This window comes from Vanrija pseudolonga, chromosome 6 (genome assembly GCF_020906515.1).
Source record: "Vanrija pseudolonga chromosome 6, complete sequence".
NCBI lineage: Eukaryota > Fungi > Basidiomycota > Tremellomycetes > Trichosporonales > Trichosporonaceae > Vanrija > Vanrija pseudolonga.
The window spans coordinates 1636434-1651085 of record NC_085854.1 but is presented as its reverse complement, the minus strand read 5'-3'; the positions used below and the strand labels follow the sequence as shown (position 1 = coordinate 1651085).

The 14652-nt window shown below is 60.0% G+C and overlaps 1 protein-coding gene across 1 annotated transcript; it reads left to right on the top strand.

Moving 5' to 3' along the window:
• Window positions 1-104: 104 nt before the first annotated feature.
• DYNC1H1 (Cytoplasmic dynein 1 heavy chain 1) lies at window positions 105-14356 on the top strand. The gene is made up of 10 exons (XM_062774950.1): window positions 105-268; window positions 321-464; window positions 504-1331; window positions 1367-3438; window positions 3476-6801; window positions 6838-9858; window positions 9894-12283; window positions 12317-13518; window positions 13555-14011; window positions 14067-14356. Exons 1-10 carry the CDS (start codon window positions 154-156, stop codon window positions 14315-14317), a joined length of 13806 nt encoding a protein of 4601 aa, XP_062630934.1. The 5' UTR covers window positions 105-153; the 3' UTR covers window positions 14318-14356.
• The last annotated feature ends 296 nt before the right edge of the window (window positions 14357-14652 follow it).

Genomic DNA, 14652 nt, shown 5'->3' with positions numbered 1-14652 from the left:
CGAAACACGTCCAGGGCGGCAGTTGGTTGTGACGCGTCGAAGCGTGGAGGTGGTAACGGAAACACTTGGGCCGACACCAGCTTCACTTTCATCTCAACCCACATCTCTCATATACCCAACACACCCTCACAAGCGTTCATATCAACGCTCACAATGGCCTCTCCTTCGCCTCATGACGATGGCGAGGCCTTCACCCAATCCCCAGGCGGGGGTCTCAACTTTGACACCTCTGTCTTTCGAACCTACCTGGCATCGCTCCTGCCTCCAGGTCAGTGCGGCGGCGGTGGCCAAATGGTACAAGAGCTAACCCCGTGCCATAGTCATGTCGGCGACCAAGCAGGAGCTTGACCAAGGCCTGTTTGACGACCCGAGCTTTGACGAAAAGGTCCTCCGCTTTGCCTCGGACCATGCGTGCCAGGTCGTCTATATCACAAAGGAGAGATACCTCGACGTCGACGAGGATGGTGAGGACCGCAGTGTCGTGGAGCAAGGCTAACTGGCAGACCACCCGATTGCGCGCATCGGCTACCGCCTCCACCTCCCCCCTACTCCTCCGCACTCGCCCAACGTGCTCTCGACGCTGGCGCTGATCAAGTCGTCGCCGACGCTCGACTCGCTGGCGCCGATCGGCCTCCAGCTGCACTTTGTCCAGCTGTCTTCCTCGGCCGCCCCGCTGGCCCTCGGAGAGTTGGGCACGCCGTCTGGCGCGTCGACCATGGTCGCGACGCCGACGTCCCAGGCGTCGCCGTACGACGGACTGCACTCCCTCGTCCACTGGGGAGTGGCTCCGTGGTTCGACTCGTACGTCGCGTCCAAGGGCTCCGTGCCAGACAGCAACTTGGGGTCCAAGAAGTCGGGCGAGGCGCAGACGGGTATCCCCGTGACCAAGAAGAAGTTTGCCGAGCTCGAGCTGTCGCTTCTGCACTTGAAGCAGAACGTCGAGATTCCCGAGGTGCATTTGTCGGTGCACCCCGCTGTGCGCAAGGCCGTTGCACTGAGCCACTCGACCGGCCAGCGCGTGTCAGTGGACGCGGTGGAGCCGGCCACGCTCCTCGCAGACCCGGCCTTTCTCAACAAGCTGCAGGCCGACGTCAACTCGTGGATCAAGGAGATCCAGACGGTCACCAAGCTGTCGCGTGACGTTGCGAGTGGAACGGCGTCGCAGGAGGTCAACTTTTGGCTCAGCATGGAGCATGCACTTGAGGGCATCGAGGGCCAGCTCAAGGGCGAGGAAGTGACGCTGGCGCTCGAGGTTCTCAAGCACGCCAAGCGTTTCCACGCCACTGTTAGTTTCATCGCCGACACTGGTATCAAGGAGGCTGCCGACCTAGGTGAGTTGGGAGGAAGTGCGACGCTAATAACCCAGTCCACAAGTACAACATCCTCATGAAGGACTTTCCTCTCGACGAGCTCCTCGCCGCGACCGACCTGGAAAAGGTCCAGGCTGCCGTGGTCCAGATTTTCAACCACATCAACAAGAAGCTCAAGTTATCCCCCTACCCCGTCCGCCGAGGTCTCTTGCTCGTCGAGGCCATCTCCAAGGACTTTAACGACCAGCTCATGCGCATCCTCGGTGCCCAGCGCCTCATGTACATGGACTATGGCAAGTTTGAGCAAGTCATGAGCGTGACGACGGATCTGTTCGTCAGCTGGGACGAGCTGTCCAAGGACTACACCAACGTGGCACGGGAGGTCACCCGCAAGCGCGCCGAAAAGTTCATCTCGATCAAGGTCAACCCCGCGCACCTCAAGCTCGAGGAGCGCATCAAGTACCTCCGCAACTTTCGCCGTTCGCACGAGCAGCTGCGTGTCATGACGAGCTCTACCCGCAGTTTTAGCGGCCTCGGAAACGACGTGCCCTTTGACATTGACATGGAGGAGGAGGTCCGTCTCAGCTACGAGAGCGTGAAGAATGTCGACGTGCTCGACGTTAGCGTTGAGGGATCAGAGATCTGGTATGCCGCCGAGGTCGCATACAACGACCGCGTCGCGCGTATCGAGAACCAGATCATTACCCGTCTCCGTGACAAGCTCGCCACGACCAAGACGGCTCAGGAGATGTTCCGCGTCTTCTCCAAATTCAACACTCTGTTTGTCCGCCCCAAGATTCGTGGAGCCATCCAAGAGTACCAGACCCGCCTGATCGACTCGGTCAAGGACGACATTCGCGAGCTTCGCCAAAAGTTTACCGCCAACTACAGGCAGTCGCAGGCGTGCCACATGTCCCAGCTTCGCGACTTCCCCTCGGTCTCGAGTGCCATCATCTGGGCCCGCCAGATTGAGCGTCAGCTCCTGACGTACATGAAGCGTGTCGAGGACGTCCTTGGCAAGGGCTGGGAGAGCTATGCCGAAGGCCAGCGATTGCAGGTCGAGAGCACGTCGTTCCGCGCCAAGCTCGACACACGGCCGCTGTACGACGCGTGGATCCAGGACATTACGCGCCGTGGCAACCTAACCGTCTCTGGTCGACTTTTCGACATTGGCAGGACGCGCGCAACCGTGGCCAACGCCCAGGGCCAGCTGCAGCTTACGGTGCAGTTTGACCCCCAGGTCGTAGCCCTATTCAAGGAGGTTCGAGCGCTCTTGTGGTTGGGCTTCCCGGTGCCCCTCACCATCACCCACAAGGCCAAGGACGCCAAGCGCGTGTACCCCCATGCGGTCAGCTTGATGGAATCGGTCAGGACGTACACGCAGACCCTCGACCTCATCGATCAGAACCAGGACATTGCGATCCTGCTCGCCAGTTACCGCAACCACGCCCAGCAGATGATCAGCCGGGGTATCAACATGCAGTGGGACCATCTCGTCAACGCCTACGAGAGCCACCGGTTCCTGTCTGTCGGCGATGGTCGCGAGAGCCGCCACTTTGTCTACGTCCGCGAGTTTGCCAGCGTCGTGTCGGTTCTCCAGGACAAGGCGACGAGCCTAATCGACACGTCCAACGACATTTCGCGTGTTGTTGAGGAGCTGGGCACATGTGACTACACGGTTGATGCGTTTGCTGGCCTCCTGAACCAGATCCAAAAGACGATCGATCAGCTCAATCTCGAGGGTTACAGCAACCTCGACGCTTGGGTCGCTAGCCTCAACGAGAAGATCGACGCCGTACTCAGTCGCCGCCTTGCCGAGGCCATCGACACTTGGTGCCGCGAGTTTACCAAGGCAGACCAGGAGGAGGATATGGACACGGAGCCCGCTGCGTCCGAGGCGGCCAAGACTTCCAACCTCGCCATCAAGCCCTTGGTGCACGAAGTTCGCATTCGAAACCAGGTTATCTACCTTGACCCTCCCATCGAGCTTGCGCGCCAAGAGTGGCTCTCGCAGTTCCAGGAGGCCCTGGGCGTTGTGTGCAACCTCAACCGTATCAGGAGCTCCCGGTACGAGATCAGCCTTCAGGTTGACGAGGCGACCGCCGAGGAGACGTCGTACATTGGACTCGTGAGTGTATCGCGCTGGCGCTGCTAACCTTTCCCAGCTCACCTCATCGGCTGGCCTTCCCCTCGAGAAACCTCTCTCTATTATCGAGCGCAAGGTTCAGACTGTCAGCGAGTACGTCGACAAGTGGCTTCAGTTCCAGTCACTCTGGGACCTTGAAGCCGAGTTTGTGTACAACCGCCTCGGCGACTCTCTGGCAGACTGGGGACAGCTACTCTCGGACATTCGCCAGGCCCGCTCCACCTTTGACACGACAGACACGCGCAAGGACTTTTACGTCTGTGTGATCGACTATGCCAATGCCCAGAGCAAGGTTAATGCAAAGTACGATGCTTGGCAGCGCGAGCTGTTGGCCAAGTACGGCTCCAAGCTCGGCACGTCGATGAAGGAGGTGTACGCTGCCATTCTCAAGGCCCGTACCGACCTCGAGACCCAGTTGATTGAGGGCTCTTCTACTGCCCAGGTCGTCTCGTTCATCACCTTTGTCCAGGACCTCAAGCGCAAGGTTGAGCTTTGGGGACCGCAGATTGAACAGTTTGCCGCTGGACAAAAGACTTTGGAGCGTCAGCGCTACACCTTCCCATCCGACTGGCTCTATGTCGACTTGATCCAGGGCGAGTGGGGCGCCTTTTCCGAGCTCCTCAAGCGCAAGGACGACTCGATCAAGGAGCAGGTGGCGGGCCTCCAACTCAAGATTGTCGCCGAGGACAAGATTCTTGACGGCCGCATACGCGACTTCATCTCGGACTGGGAGAACCACAAGCCTCTCCAGGGCAATATCAAGGCTGATGTGGCGACCAACACGCTCAATGTGTACGAGACGCGTCTCAACCAGGTACAGGACGAGTATGACCTTGTCGCACGTGCCAAGGAGGCTCTCAACCTCGAGCACATCAGGGACGAGCGACTCAAGCCTGTCACTGAAGAGCTTCGCGATCTCAAGGCGGTTTGGACGGCCCTCACTGGCGTCTGGGGTCGTCTCGGCTCGCTTCGTGAGACACTCTGGTCGACAGTGCAGCCTCGCAAGCTTCGCCAGGAGCTCGACAGTATTCTCGCTTCAACCCGCGACATGCCCAGCCGCATGCGCCAGTATGCTGCGTTCGAGTATGTCCAGGAAACGATCCGCTCGCTTCTCAAGGTTAACAGCTTGGTTGGCGAGCTCAAGTCGGAGGCACTGCGTGAGCGCCACTGGTCCAAGCTGTACCAGTCGCTCCGCCTGCCGTCGGGCTACCAGGCCTTGTCCATGACTCTTGGACAGGTGTACGACCTCGACCTGCAAAAGAACAATGCGTTGTTCAAGGAGATTGCTATCCAGGCGCAGGGCGAAATGGCCCTCGAAGAGTTCCTCAAGCAGGTCCGCGAGACATGGACGTCCTACTCGCTCGACCTGGTCAACTATCAGAACAAGTGCCGCCTGATCCGTGGCTGGGACGACCTGTTCAGCAAGTGCAGCGAGCATCTCAACTCGCTTCAGGCCATGAAGCTGTCGCCGTACTACCGCGTCTTTGAGGAGGAGGCCGCGTCTTGGGAGGAGAAGCTCAACCGTGTGCATGTCCTGTTCGACGTCTGGATCGACGTCCAGCGTCAATGGGTCTACCTCGAAGGCATCTTTACCGGCAGCGTCGACATCAAGCACCTCCTTCCAGTCGAGAGCTCGCGCTTCACCAACATCAACTCGGAGTTCTTGTCGGTTATGAAGAAGGTCTACAAGTCGCCATTTGTCCTCGACGTGCTCAACATTCCCGGTATCCAAAAGAACCTCGAGCGTCTGGCCGACCTCCTCACCAAGATTCAAAAGGCCCTCGGTGAATACCTCGAAAAGGAGCGTTCGTCGTTCCCCCGCTTCTACTTTGTTGGTGACGAAGACCTGCTCGAGATTATCGGCAACAGCAAGGACATTCACCGCGTCATGAAGCATCTGAAGAAGATGTTTGCGGGTATTTCCGTCCTCCACCTCGACGAGGATGCGACCATGATTCAAGCCTTTGCCTCGCGCGAAGGCGAGGAGGTCGCATTCCGCTCGCCCATCGTTCTCAAAGACTACCCCAAGATCAACGACTGGCTGGCAAAGATCGAGTCAGAGATGCGCCTCTCGCTTGCTACGCTTCTGTTCCAGGCCGTCAAGGACTTGCGCTCAGTGTTCCGGGTTGACGGTGACCTTTCTCCCGAAGAGCTGCTGGACTGGGTGGGCTCGTACCCTGCCCAGCTTGTCGTCTTGGCAGTTCAGATCGCCTGGACAGACCTGGTGGAAACGTCGATTGCGGGCAACTCGCTCAAGAGCGCCCTCGACCTCGTCTCCCGCATGCTCGACCTCCTGGCCGACACTGTACTCCAGGACATTCCTTTACTGCAGCGCAGGAAGTGCGAGCATCTCATCACCGAGCTGGTCCACCAGCGTGACGCCATTCGCGCGCTCACCAACGCCGGCGTCACTAGCACCAACAACTTTGACTGGCTCTACTATATGCGCTTCTACCTCAACGAGTCTGTCGAGGACCCGCTCAAGCGCTTGGAGGTCCGCATGGCCGACGCCGTCTTCCCCTATGGCTACGAGTACCTTGGCATCCCCGACCGTCTGGTCCAGACGCCGCTCACCGACCGATGCTACCTGACTCTTACTCAGGCCCTCGACAACCAGCTTGGTGGCTCGCCCTTTGGCCCGGCCGGTACCGGCAAGACCGAGTCGGTCAAGTCACTCGGTGTACAGCTCGGCCGCTTCGTCCTCGTCTTCTGCTGTGACGAGACATTCGACTTCCAGGCCATGGGCCGTATCTTTATCGGTCTGTGCCAGGTCGGCGCTTGGGGCTGCTTTGACGAGTTCAACCGTCTCGAGGAGCGCATCCTTTCGGCAGTGTCGCAGCAGGTCCAGAGCATCCAGCAGGGTCTTGCTCAGGCCGTCTCTGACCCCAACGTCGAGGTCGAGCTCGTCGGCAAGAGGCTCAAGATCAACCCGCGTACAGGCATCTTCATCACGATGAACCCTGGCTACGCTGGTCGATCCAACCTTCCCGACAACTTGAAGAAGCTGTTCCGAAGCATGGCCATGACACGCCCCGACCAAGAGCTCATCGCCCAGGTGCTACTCTTCTCCAAGGGCTTCCGCACGGCCGAGGTCCTTGCTTCCAAGGTCGTACCCTTCTTCAACCTCTGTTCTGAACAGCTGTCTGCTCAGCCCCACTACGACTTTGGTCTGCGTGCGCTCAAGGCGGTGCTGGCGAGTGCCGGTATTCTCAAGCGCGACCGACACCTGCAGGATACCGAGGACAAGACGGCGGATGAGGTTGCCGAGCAGCAGATTATGATCCAGAGTGTCGTCGAGACGATTGTGCCAAAGCTCGTGGCCGACGATGTGCCGCTGCTCCGAGCGTAAGTGCTGTGGTAGGAGCTGTGCTGACGCTGTAGCCTCGTCGAGGACGTCTTCCCTGGTGTCGAGTACCGCCCCGTCGACCTCGGTGTCCTGCGCACCAAGATTGCCGAGATCTGCGCCGAGCGCCGCCTGGTCGTTGGCGACGCCTGGCTCGACAAGGTCATCCAGCTGTACCAAATTCAGAACATTTCGCACGGCCTGATGATGGTCGGTCCCTCGGGCTCGGGCAAGTCGCAGGCTTGGCAGGTGCTCCTTGCGGCCCTGGAGCGCGTCGACGGCGTCGAGGGCGCCTCGTATGTCATTGACCCCAAGGCTATTGACAAGGAGGCACTGTACGGCTCTCTCGACTCGACCACCCGCGAGTGGAACGACGGTCTGTTCACCCACATCCTCCGCAAGATTGTGGACAATGTCCGTGGCGAGACGTCCAAGCGTCACTGGATCATCTTTGACGGCGACGTTGACCCCGAGTGGGTTGAGAACCTCAACAGTGTGCTCGACGACAACAAGCTCCTCACGCTGCCCAATGGTGAACGTCTCAACCTGCCGCCCAACGTCCGTGTCATGTTCGAGGTTGAGCACCTGCGCTACGCTACGCTCGCCACCGTCAGTCGCTGTGGCATGATCTGGTTCTCGGAGGAAGTCATCACTGTCGACATGCTCTGCAAGCACCTTCTCAACACCTTGGCCAACGTGGCCATTAGTGCTGCCGACGACGACGCGCTCGACTTTGGCGCCGACTTTGCTGCCCAGCAGATGGAGACTCAGCGCCACATTGTGTCCATCCTAGAGCCGCACTTTGGCCCCGATGGCGTTGTCCGTGTGGCCCTCGACTTTGCGGAGAAGTCGGAGCACATTATGGACTTTACCGCCACTCGTGCCCTCAACACGCTCTTCTCGTTGCTCAAGGCCACCATTCGTCACGTCATCGAGTACAATGTCCGCCACAGCGATTTCCTCTTGGCCACGGACAAGGTCGAGACATATGTCAAGCGCCGACTGCTCCTCAATGTCATTTGGTCGTTTGTCGGTGACAGCCGCCTCGAGGTCCGAGACGAGCTCGGCGAGCTCCTCCGCGTGTCGTCTGGCATCGAGACTCCTTCTGCTGGAGGCTCGCTCATCGACTATGATGTCAACGTCGCCAACGCCGAGTGGGTGTCGTGGCAGTCGCGGGTTCCTACCATCGAGGTCGAGACGCATGCCATTACCTCGCCCGACGTGGTCATCCCAACCATCGACACTATTCGGCACGAAGAGGTCCTTTACAGCTGGCTGGCCGAGCACAAGCCGCTCATCCTCTGTGGTCCTCCTGGTTCGGGTAAGACCATGACCCTGTTCAGTGCCCTGCGCAAGCTCAGCAACCTCGAGGTCATTGGTCTCAACTTTTCGAGTGCCACGACGCCAGAGCTCATCCTCAAGACGTTTGAGCAGTACTGCGAGTACCGCAAGACGCCGAATGGTGTGGTGCTCGCGCCGACGCAGATTGGCCGCTGGCTCGTGGTGTTCTGCGACGAGATCAACCTGCCTGCGCTCGACAAGTACGGCACCCAGCGCGTCATCTCTTTCATCCGCCAGCTCATGGAGCGCGGTGGGTTTTGGCGCACGTCCGACCTCCCGTGGGTCAGCCTCGAGCGTATCCAGTTTGTGGGTGCGTGTAACCCGCCGACCGACCCGGGACGTGTGCCCCTCAGCCACCGTTTCATGCGTCACGCGCCGGTCGTCATGGTCGACTACCCCGGCGAGATCTCGCTCAAGCAAATCTACGGTACCTTCAACCGCGCCTTGCTCAAGGTCACGCCCAACCTCCGTGGCAGCGCCGAGGCGCTCACCGACGCCATGGTTGCGTTCTACCTCGCCTCGCAACGACGCTTCACTGCGGATGTCCAGGCTCACTACATTTACAGTCCCCGTGAGCTCACCCGCTGGGCACGTGGTATCTACGAGGCCATCAAGCCTCTGGAGACGCTTTCGCTCGAAGGCCTGGTGCGCGTGTGGGCCCACGAAGGTCTGCGCCTCTTCCAGGACCGTCTCGTCAACGAATCGGAGAAGAAGTGGACCGACGACACGCTCGACGAGACTGCCACCACCCACTTCCCCAACGCCAACATCTCCGAGGCCCTCGTCAGACCCATCCTGTTCTCCAACTGGACGTCAAAGAACTACATCCCCGTGGACCGCGAGCAGCTCCGCGAGTACACCAAGGCGCGTCTCAAGGTCTTCCACGAGGAGGAGCTCGACGTGCCGCTGGTTCTGTTCAACGACGTGCTCGACCACGTCCTGCGTATCGATCGTGTCTTCCGCCAGATCCAGGGCCACTTGCTCCTCATTGGTGTCAGTGGCAGTGGCAAGACGACGCTGTCTCGCTTTGTCGCTTGGATGAACGGCCTCAGCATCTTCCAGATCAAGGTGTCCAACAAGTACAGCGGTGCCGACTTTGACGACGACCTGCGTACGGTGCTGCGTCGTGCAGGCTGCAAGGGCGAGAAGATTTGCTTCATCATGGACGAGTCGAACGTTCTCGACGCCGGTTTCCTCGAGCGCATGAACACGCTTCTTGCCAACGCCGAGGTCCCCGGTCTGTTCGAGGGCGACGAGCACGCCGCCCTCATGACGGCATGCAAGGAGGGCTCGCAGCGCGATGGCCTCATGCTCGACTCGCACGAGGAGCTGTACCGCTGGTTCACCAACCAGGTCGCCCGCAACTTGCACGTCGTGTTCACCATGAACCCGCCGGCCAACGGTCTCGCCTCGCGCGCCGCGACGTCGCCGGCTTTGTTCAACCGTTGTGTGCTCGACTGGTTTGGCGACTGGTCGGACCAGGCTCTCTACCAAGTTGGCCTCGAGTTTACGCAGACACTGGATCTCGACGCGGCGTCGTACCAGCCTCCAGGTGGCTTCCCCATCGCCTACCGCGACCTGCCGCTGCCCCCTTCGCATCGCCAGGCTGTCATCAACGCAATGGTCAGCGTGCACCAGTCGATGCAGACTCTCACTGCCAAGCTCGCCAAGCGCCAGGGCAAGTACAACCACATTACGCCTCGCCACTTCCTCGACTTGTGAGTTGGTGCTCATGGCCGTGCTAACACCTCAGTATCAACCACTATGTCCGCCTGTTTACGGAGAAGAAGGAGGACCTCGAGGAGCAGCAGCGCCACCTCAACGTTGGTCTCGACAAGCTCCGCACCACTGTTCACCAGGTCGAGGAGCTGCGCAAGAGCCTCGCGGCCAAGCGCGGTCAACTCGAGGCCAAGAATGCCGAAGCCAACCTCAAGCTCAAGCAGATGGTTGCTGATCAGCAGGAGGCCGAGGCCAAGAAGGCTGCGTCGGTGGAGATTCAGGCGGCGCTCGAGGAGCAAGACGCGTACATTCAGCAGCGATCTCAGATTGTCAAGGAGGATCTGGCCCAGGCTGAGCCTGCCGTTCTCGAAGCCCAGGTTGCAGTCGGCAACATTAAGAAGCAGCACCTGTCCGAGGTTCGCTCCATGGCCAACCCTCCCGAGGCGGTCAAGCTTGCCATGGAATCCGCCTGCTCGGTGCTTGGACACCAGGTTGACAGCTGGAAGAATGTCCAGACGATTATCCGCCGCGACGACTTCATTTCCAGCATTCAGCACTTTAGCACTGAGAAGATGACCAAGGGTCTCCGCGACCGCATGATGCGCGACTACATCAACAAGCCGGCCTTCAACTTTGAGACGGTCAACCGCGCCTCGCGCGCATGTGGTCCTCTTGTGCAGTGGGTCATTGCCCAGGTGCGCTACTCGGAGATCCTCGACAAGGTCGCGCCACTTCGTGAAGAGGTTGCCTCGCTCGAGCGCCAGGCCGAGGAGACCAAGGCTCAGGCCGAGATGGTCGAGGAGACGGTTGCTGGACTCGAGGAGAGTATTGCTCGCTACAAGGAAGAGTACGCTCTGCTCATCAGCGAGACGCAAGCCATCAAGAGCGAAATGGACCGCGTCCAAAGCAAGGTTGACAGGAGCATGACGCTGCTTCAGAGCCTGTCGTCGGAGCAGTCTCGTTGGGACGCTGGCAGCAAGACCTTTGAGACGGAAATGGGTACGATCGTCGGCGACGTTCTCATCTCGGCGGCCTTCCTGGCCTACTCTGGCTTCTTTGACCAGCACTACCGCGACATGATGCGCCGGACGTGGATGGAGCACTTGTCCGAGGCCGAGATTCGGTACAAGGGAGAGCTTGCCCTCGCCGAGTTCTTGTCCACGGCCGACGAGCGCCTGGCGTGGCAGTCGAATGCTCTCCCTGCGGACAGCCTCTGCGTGGAGAACGCCGTCATGCTCAAGCGCTACAACCGCTACCCACTCATCATCGACCCGACGGGACAGGCAACCACCTTCCTGCGCAACGAGTACAAGGACCGCAAGATTACTGTTACCAGTTTCCTCGACGAGGCGTTCCTCAAGAACCTGGAAAGTGCCTTGCGTTTCGGCAATGCGCTGCTCATCCAAGACGTCGAAAACCTCGACCCCATTCTCAACTCGGTGCTCAACCGCGAGCTTCGTCGTACCGGTGGCCGTGTACTCATTCGTATCGGAAACCAGGACATTGACTTTTCGCCGTCGTTCACCATGTTCCTGTCGACCCGCGACCCGTCGGTCGAGTTCTCGCCCGACATTTGCAGTCGCGTCACGTTTGTCAACTTTACCATGACTCGTGGTAGTCTGCAGACCCAGGCACTGGACAAGGTCCTCAAGGTTGAGCGTCCCGAGATTGACCAGAAGAGGACGGATCTCATGAAGCTCCAGGGCGAGTTCCGTCTTCGCTTACGCCACCTCGAGCGCTCGCTGTTGCAGGCACTCAACGAGTCGACTGGCAGCATCCTCGACGACGACAAGGTTATCGAGACTCTCGAGGTGCTCAAGAAGGAGGCCGCCGAGGTCACCCGCAAGGTCGAGGATACCGACGTGATCATGAAGGAGGTCGAGGCGGTCACGACAGAGTACATGCCGCTGGCTTCGGCGTGCAGCACCATCTACTTTGCCCTGGAGCAGCTGGCTTCGATCAGCCACTTTTACCAGTTCTCGCTTGAATACTTCCTCGACATTTTCGACTATGTCTTGCTCCACGACCCCAACCTCAAGGGCGTCACGGACGTGGATGCGCGCAAGGCGACTTTACTCAACGATCTGTTCCTGGTCACGTACAAGCGGACCTCGTCGTCGCTGCTGCACGCCGACTACATGGTGCTTGCTACGACCCTTGCCAAGCTGCGTCTCCAGCGCGCCGAGCTGGGTGCCGCGGTTCACGACGAGCTCGATGCTGTTCTCGACGTGCCGTCGGCTGGCCAAGATATTACCGAGGCGCACCTGGCGTCCGACCAGCGCCGCGCGCTCGAGAGCCACCTCGGCCGCGACGTTACGCAGGAGCTTGAAGACAACCTGGCCAACAACTCGTCCGAGTGGAACAACTTCTTGGTGGTGCAGAGCCCTGAAAAGTCTGTGCCATGGCCATGGGCTCCAGCGGACAGTGAGTGGAGATGTTTGACTGTGCTGACCCCAGACATTATTACCGCCGCACGACGCCTTCTCCTGGTCAAGATCTTCCGCCCCGACCGCATCCTCCAGGCTCTCGGCGACTTTGCCGACATTGCCTTTGGCACCGACCTGGCTTCGCAGACCGAGCACGACTTGGCTACGATTGTCCAGGACCAGGTCAAGGCGACCAACCCCGTGGCGCTGGCCTCGGTCCCCGGCCACGACGCCAGCTACCGCGTCGAGAACCTCTGCAGGTCGGTCGGCGCGACCTGCACGTCGGTTGCAATGGGCTCGGTGGAAGGCTTCAGCCTCGCCGACCAGGCGATCGCCAACGCGGCGCGCACTGGAACATGGGTGTTGTTGAAGAATGTGCATCTCGCGCCTGGCTGGCTCGCCCAGCTGGGCAAGAGGCTGCACAGTTTGTCGCCCAACCGCGGTTTCCGTCTGTTCTTGACCATGGAGACCAACCCTGTCATCCCGGTCAACATCTTGCGCCAGTCGCGAGTCATCATGAACGAGCCACCTCCCGGTGTCCGTGCCAACCTTCTCGACACGCTGCGCAGTCTTCCTTCTGCCCGCGTCAACACGGGCCCGGCCGAGAAGCCCCGTCTGCTCTTCCTCCTCGCGTGGCTCCACGCGGTCGTCCAGGAGCGTCTCCGCTACCTGCCCCTCGGCTGGTCCAAGAGCTACGAGTTTAACGACTCGGACTTTGACGCCGCGTTCAAGACTATCGACGCGTGGATTAATGACCTGGCCAAGGGCAAGGCCAACGTTGACCCGGCCAAGATTCCATGGGTCGCGCTGCGTACACTGCTCAAGGAGGCGATCTACGGAGGCCGCATCGACTCGGACTATGACCAGCGTGTGCTGGACGCGTTTGTCGACTCGGTCTTTACGGTCCGCGCGTACGACCCCGACTTTGCGCTCGTGCACCTCGACAAGCGCCCGTTGCTTGTTCCCGAGGGCACGCAGATGCAGCAGTTCATCGCCTGGGCACAGGCACTGCCAGAGCATGAGCCGCCGTCGTGGCTCAGCTTGCCCGACACTGCTGAACGGGTCATTGCCGCTGCCCAGGGTGGCACAGCAATGGTCAAGCTTCGCAAGATGCGTACGACGGAAGATGACGAGGATGAGGCGAGTCCTGCGGCGGCTGCCAATGATGGCAGGCCGGCCTGGATGTCGACGGTCAAGACGAATGCTGAAGAGTGGCTGTCTGCTCTGCCCCAGGTGAGTAAAGCGGTGGGAGCAGCAAACTGACGCCAGTCCCTCTCAACCATTACCGACGTTACCGACCCCCTGTCGCGATTCTTTGGCCGCGAGGTGTGGACTGGTCGCCGTCTGCTGCAGCGTGTTCGCAAGGACCTCTCCGACCTGGTGCTCGTGTGCGATGGCACCACCAAGCAGACCAACGAGCTGCGCGCACTCCTCACCGACCTCAACCGTGGGACTGTTCCTGCGCACTGGGCCAAGTTCAAGATGCCTCGTGGGTCGTCTGTCGGCCAGTACATCTCGGACCTCGCGTCGAGGTTGGCTCAACTCGAGACCATTGCCACCAAGGGCGTCAACGACGACATTTGGCTCGGCAAGCTGTTCCGCCCCGAGGCGTACATTACCGCTACGCGCCAGGCGGCGGCACACGCCCAGGGCTGGTCACTCGAGCAGCTGGTTCTCAGCCTGCATATCGAGAAGCAGTCGGCGGCCGGTGGCTTTACAATTGCTGGTGAGTAACCAGGTACCGCGGGGCTCAAAAGGCACATGACTAACGGCTCAAATAGGTCTGAAACTGCACGGCGCGTCTTGGGCAGACGATAAGGTCAAAGTCAATGAGGGCCAGACTGCTGCGCTTGGACCATCGCAGCTGGTGTGGAGCAAGCGCGACGACGAGGGCAGTGGCAGCGGCGCAACGGTCAACCTGCCCGTGTATCTGAACAACGACCGATCGGAGGTTTTGTTCAGCGCGGATTTGGTGGCTGACGTGCAAGCGGCGACTGCGGCCGAGCGCGGTGTGTGTGTTACTGCGGTGTAGTGGGGGGACGGGCTTTTGGTAGCATGCAGTGTAGAGGGGGGTGAGGAGGCTTCTGGTAGCATGCTTCTGGCTTCTGGTAGCATTGCTTCTGGAACACCTGCATGCAGAATTTGTTTGATAGAGAGGTCGAGGTCCTTTCGGAACGATTCAGCTCCGGGTGAACGGTCCGGAGGCGGTCGCGCGCAATCGGGTGCCCCGGAGTTGATTATCTTTGTTGGGGGGGTCGGGTGACGAGTGACCGAATAGGATGGCAGTGTGCCTTGTGTTGTGAGTGGTCAGTGGGTACAGGACGTGCAGGCGGCGGCTGGGTGGAGGCCGCCTTGGCGGGTAAGCAA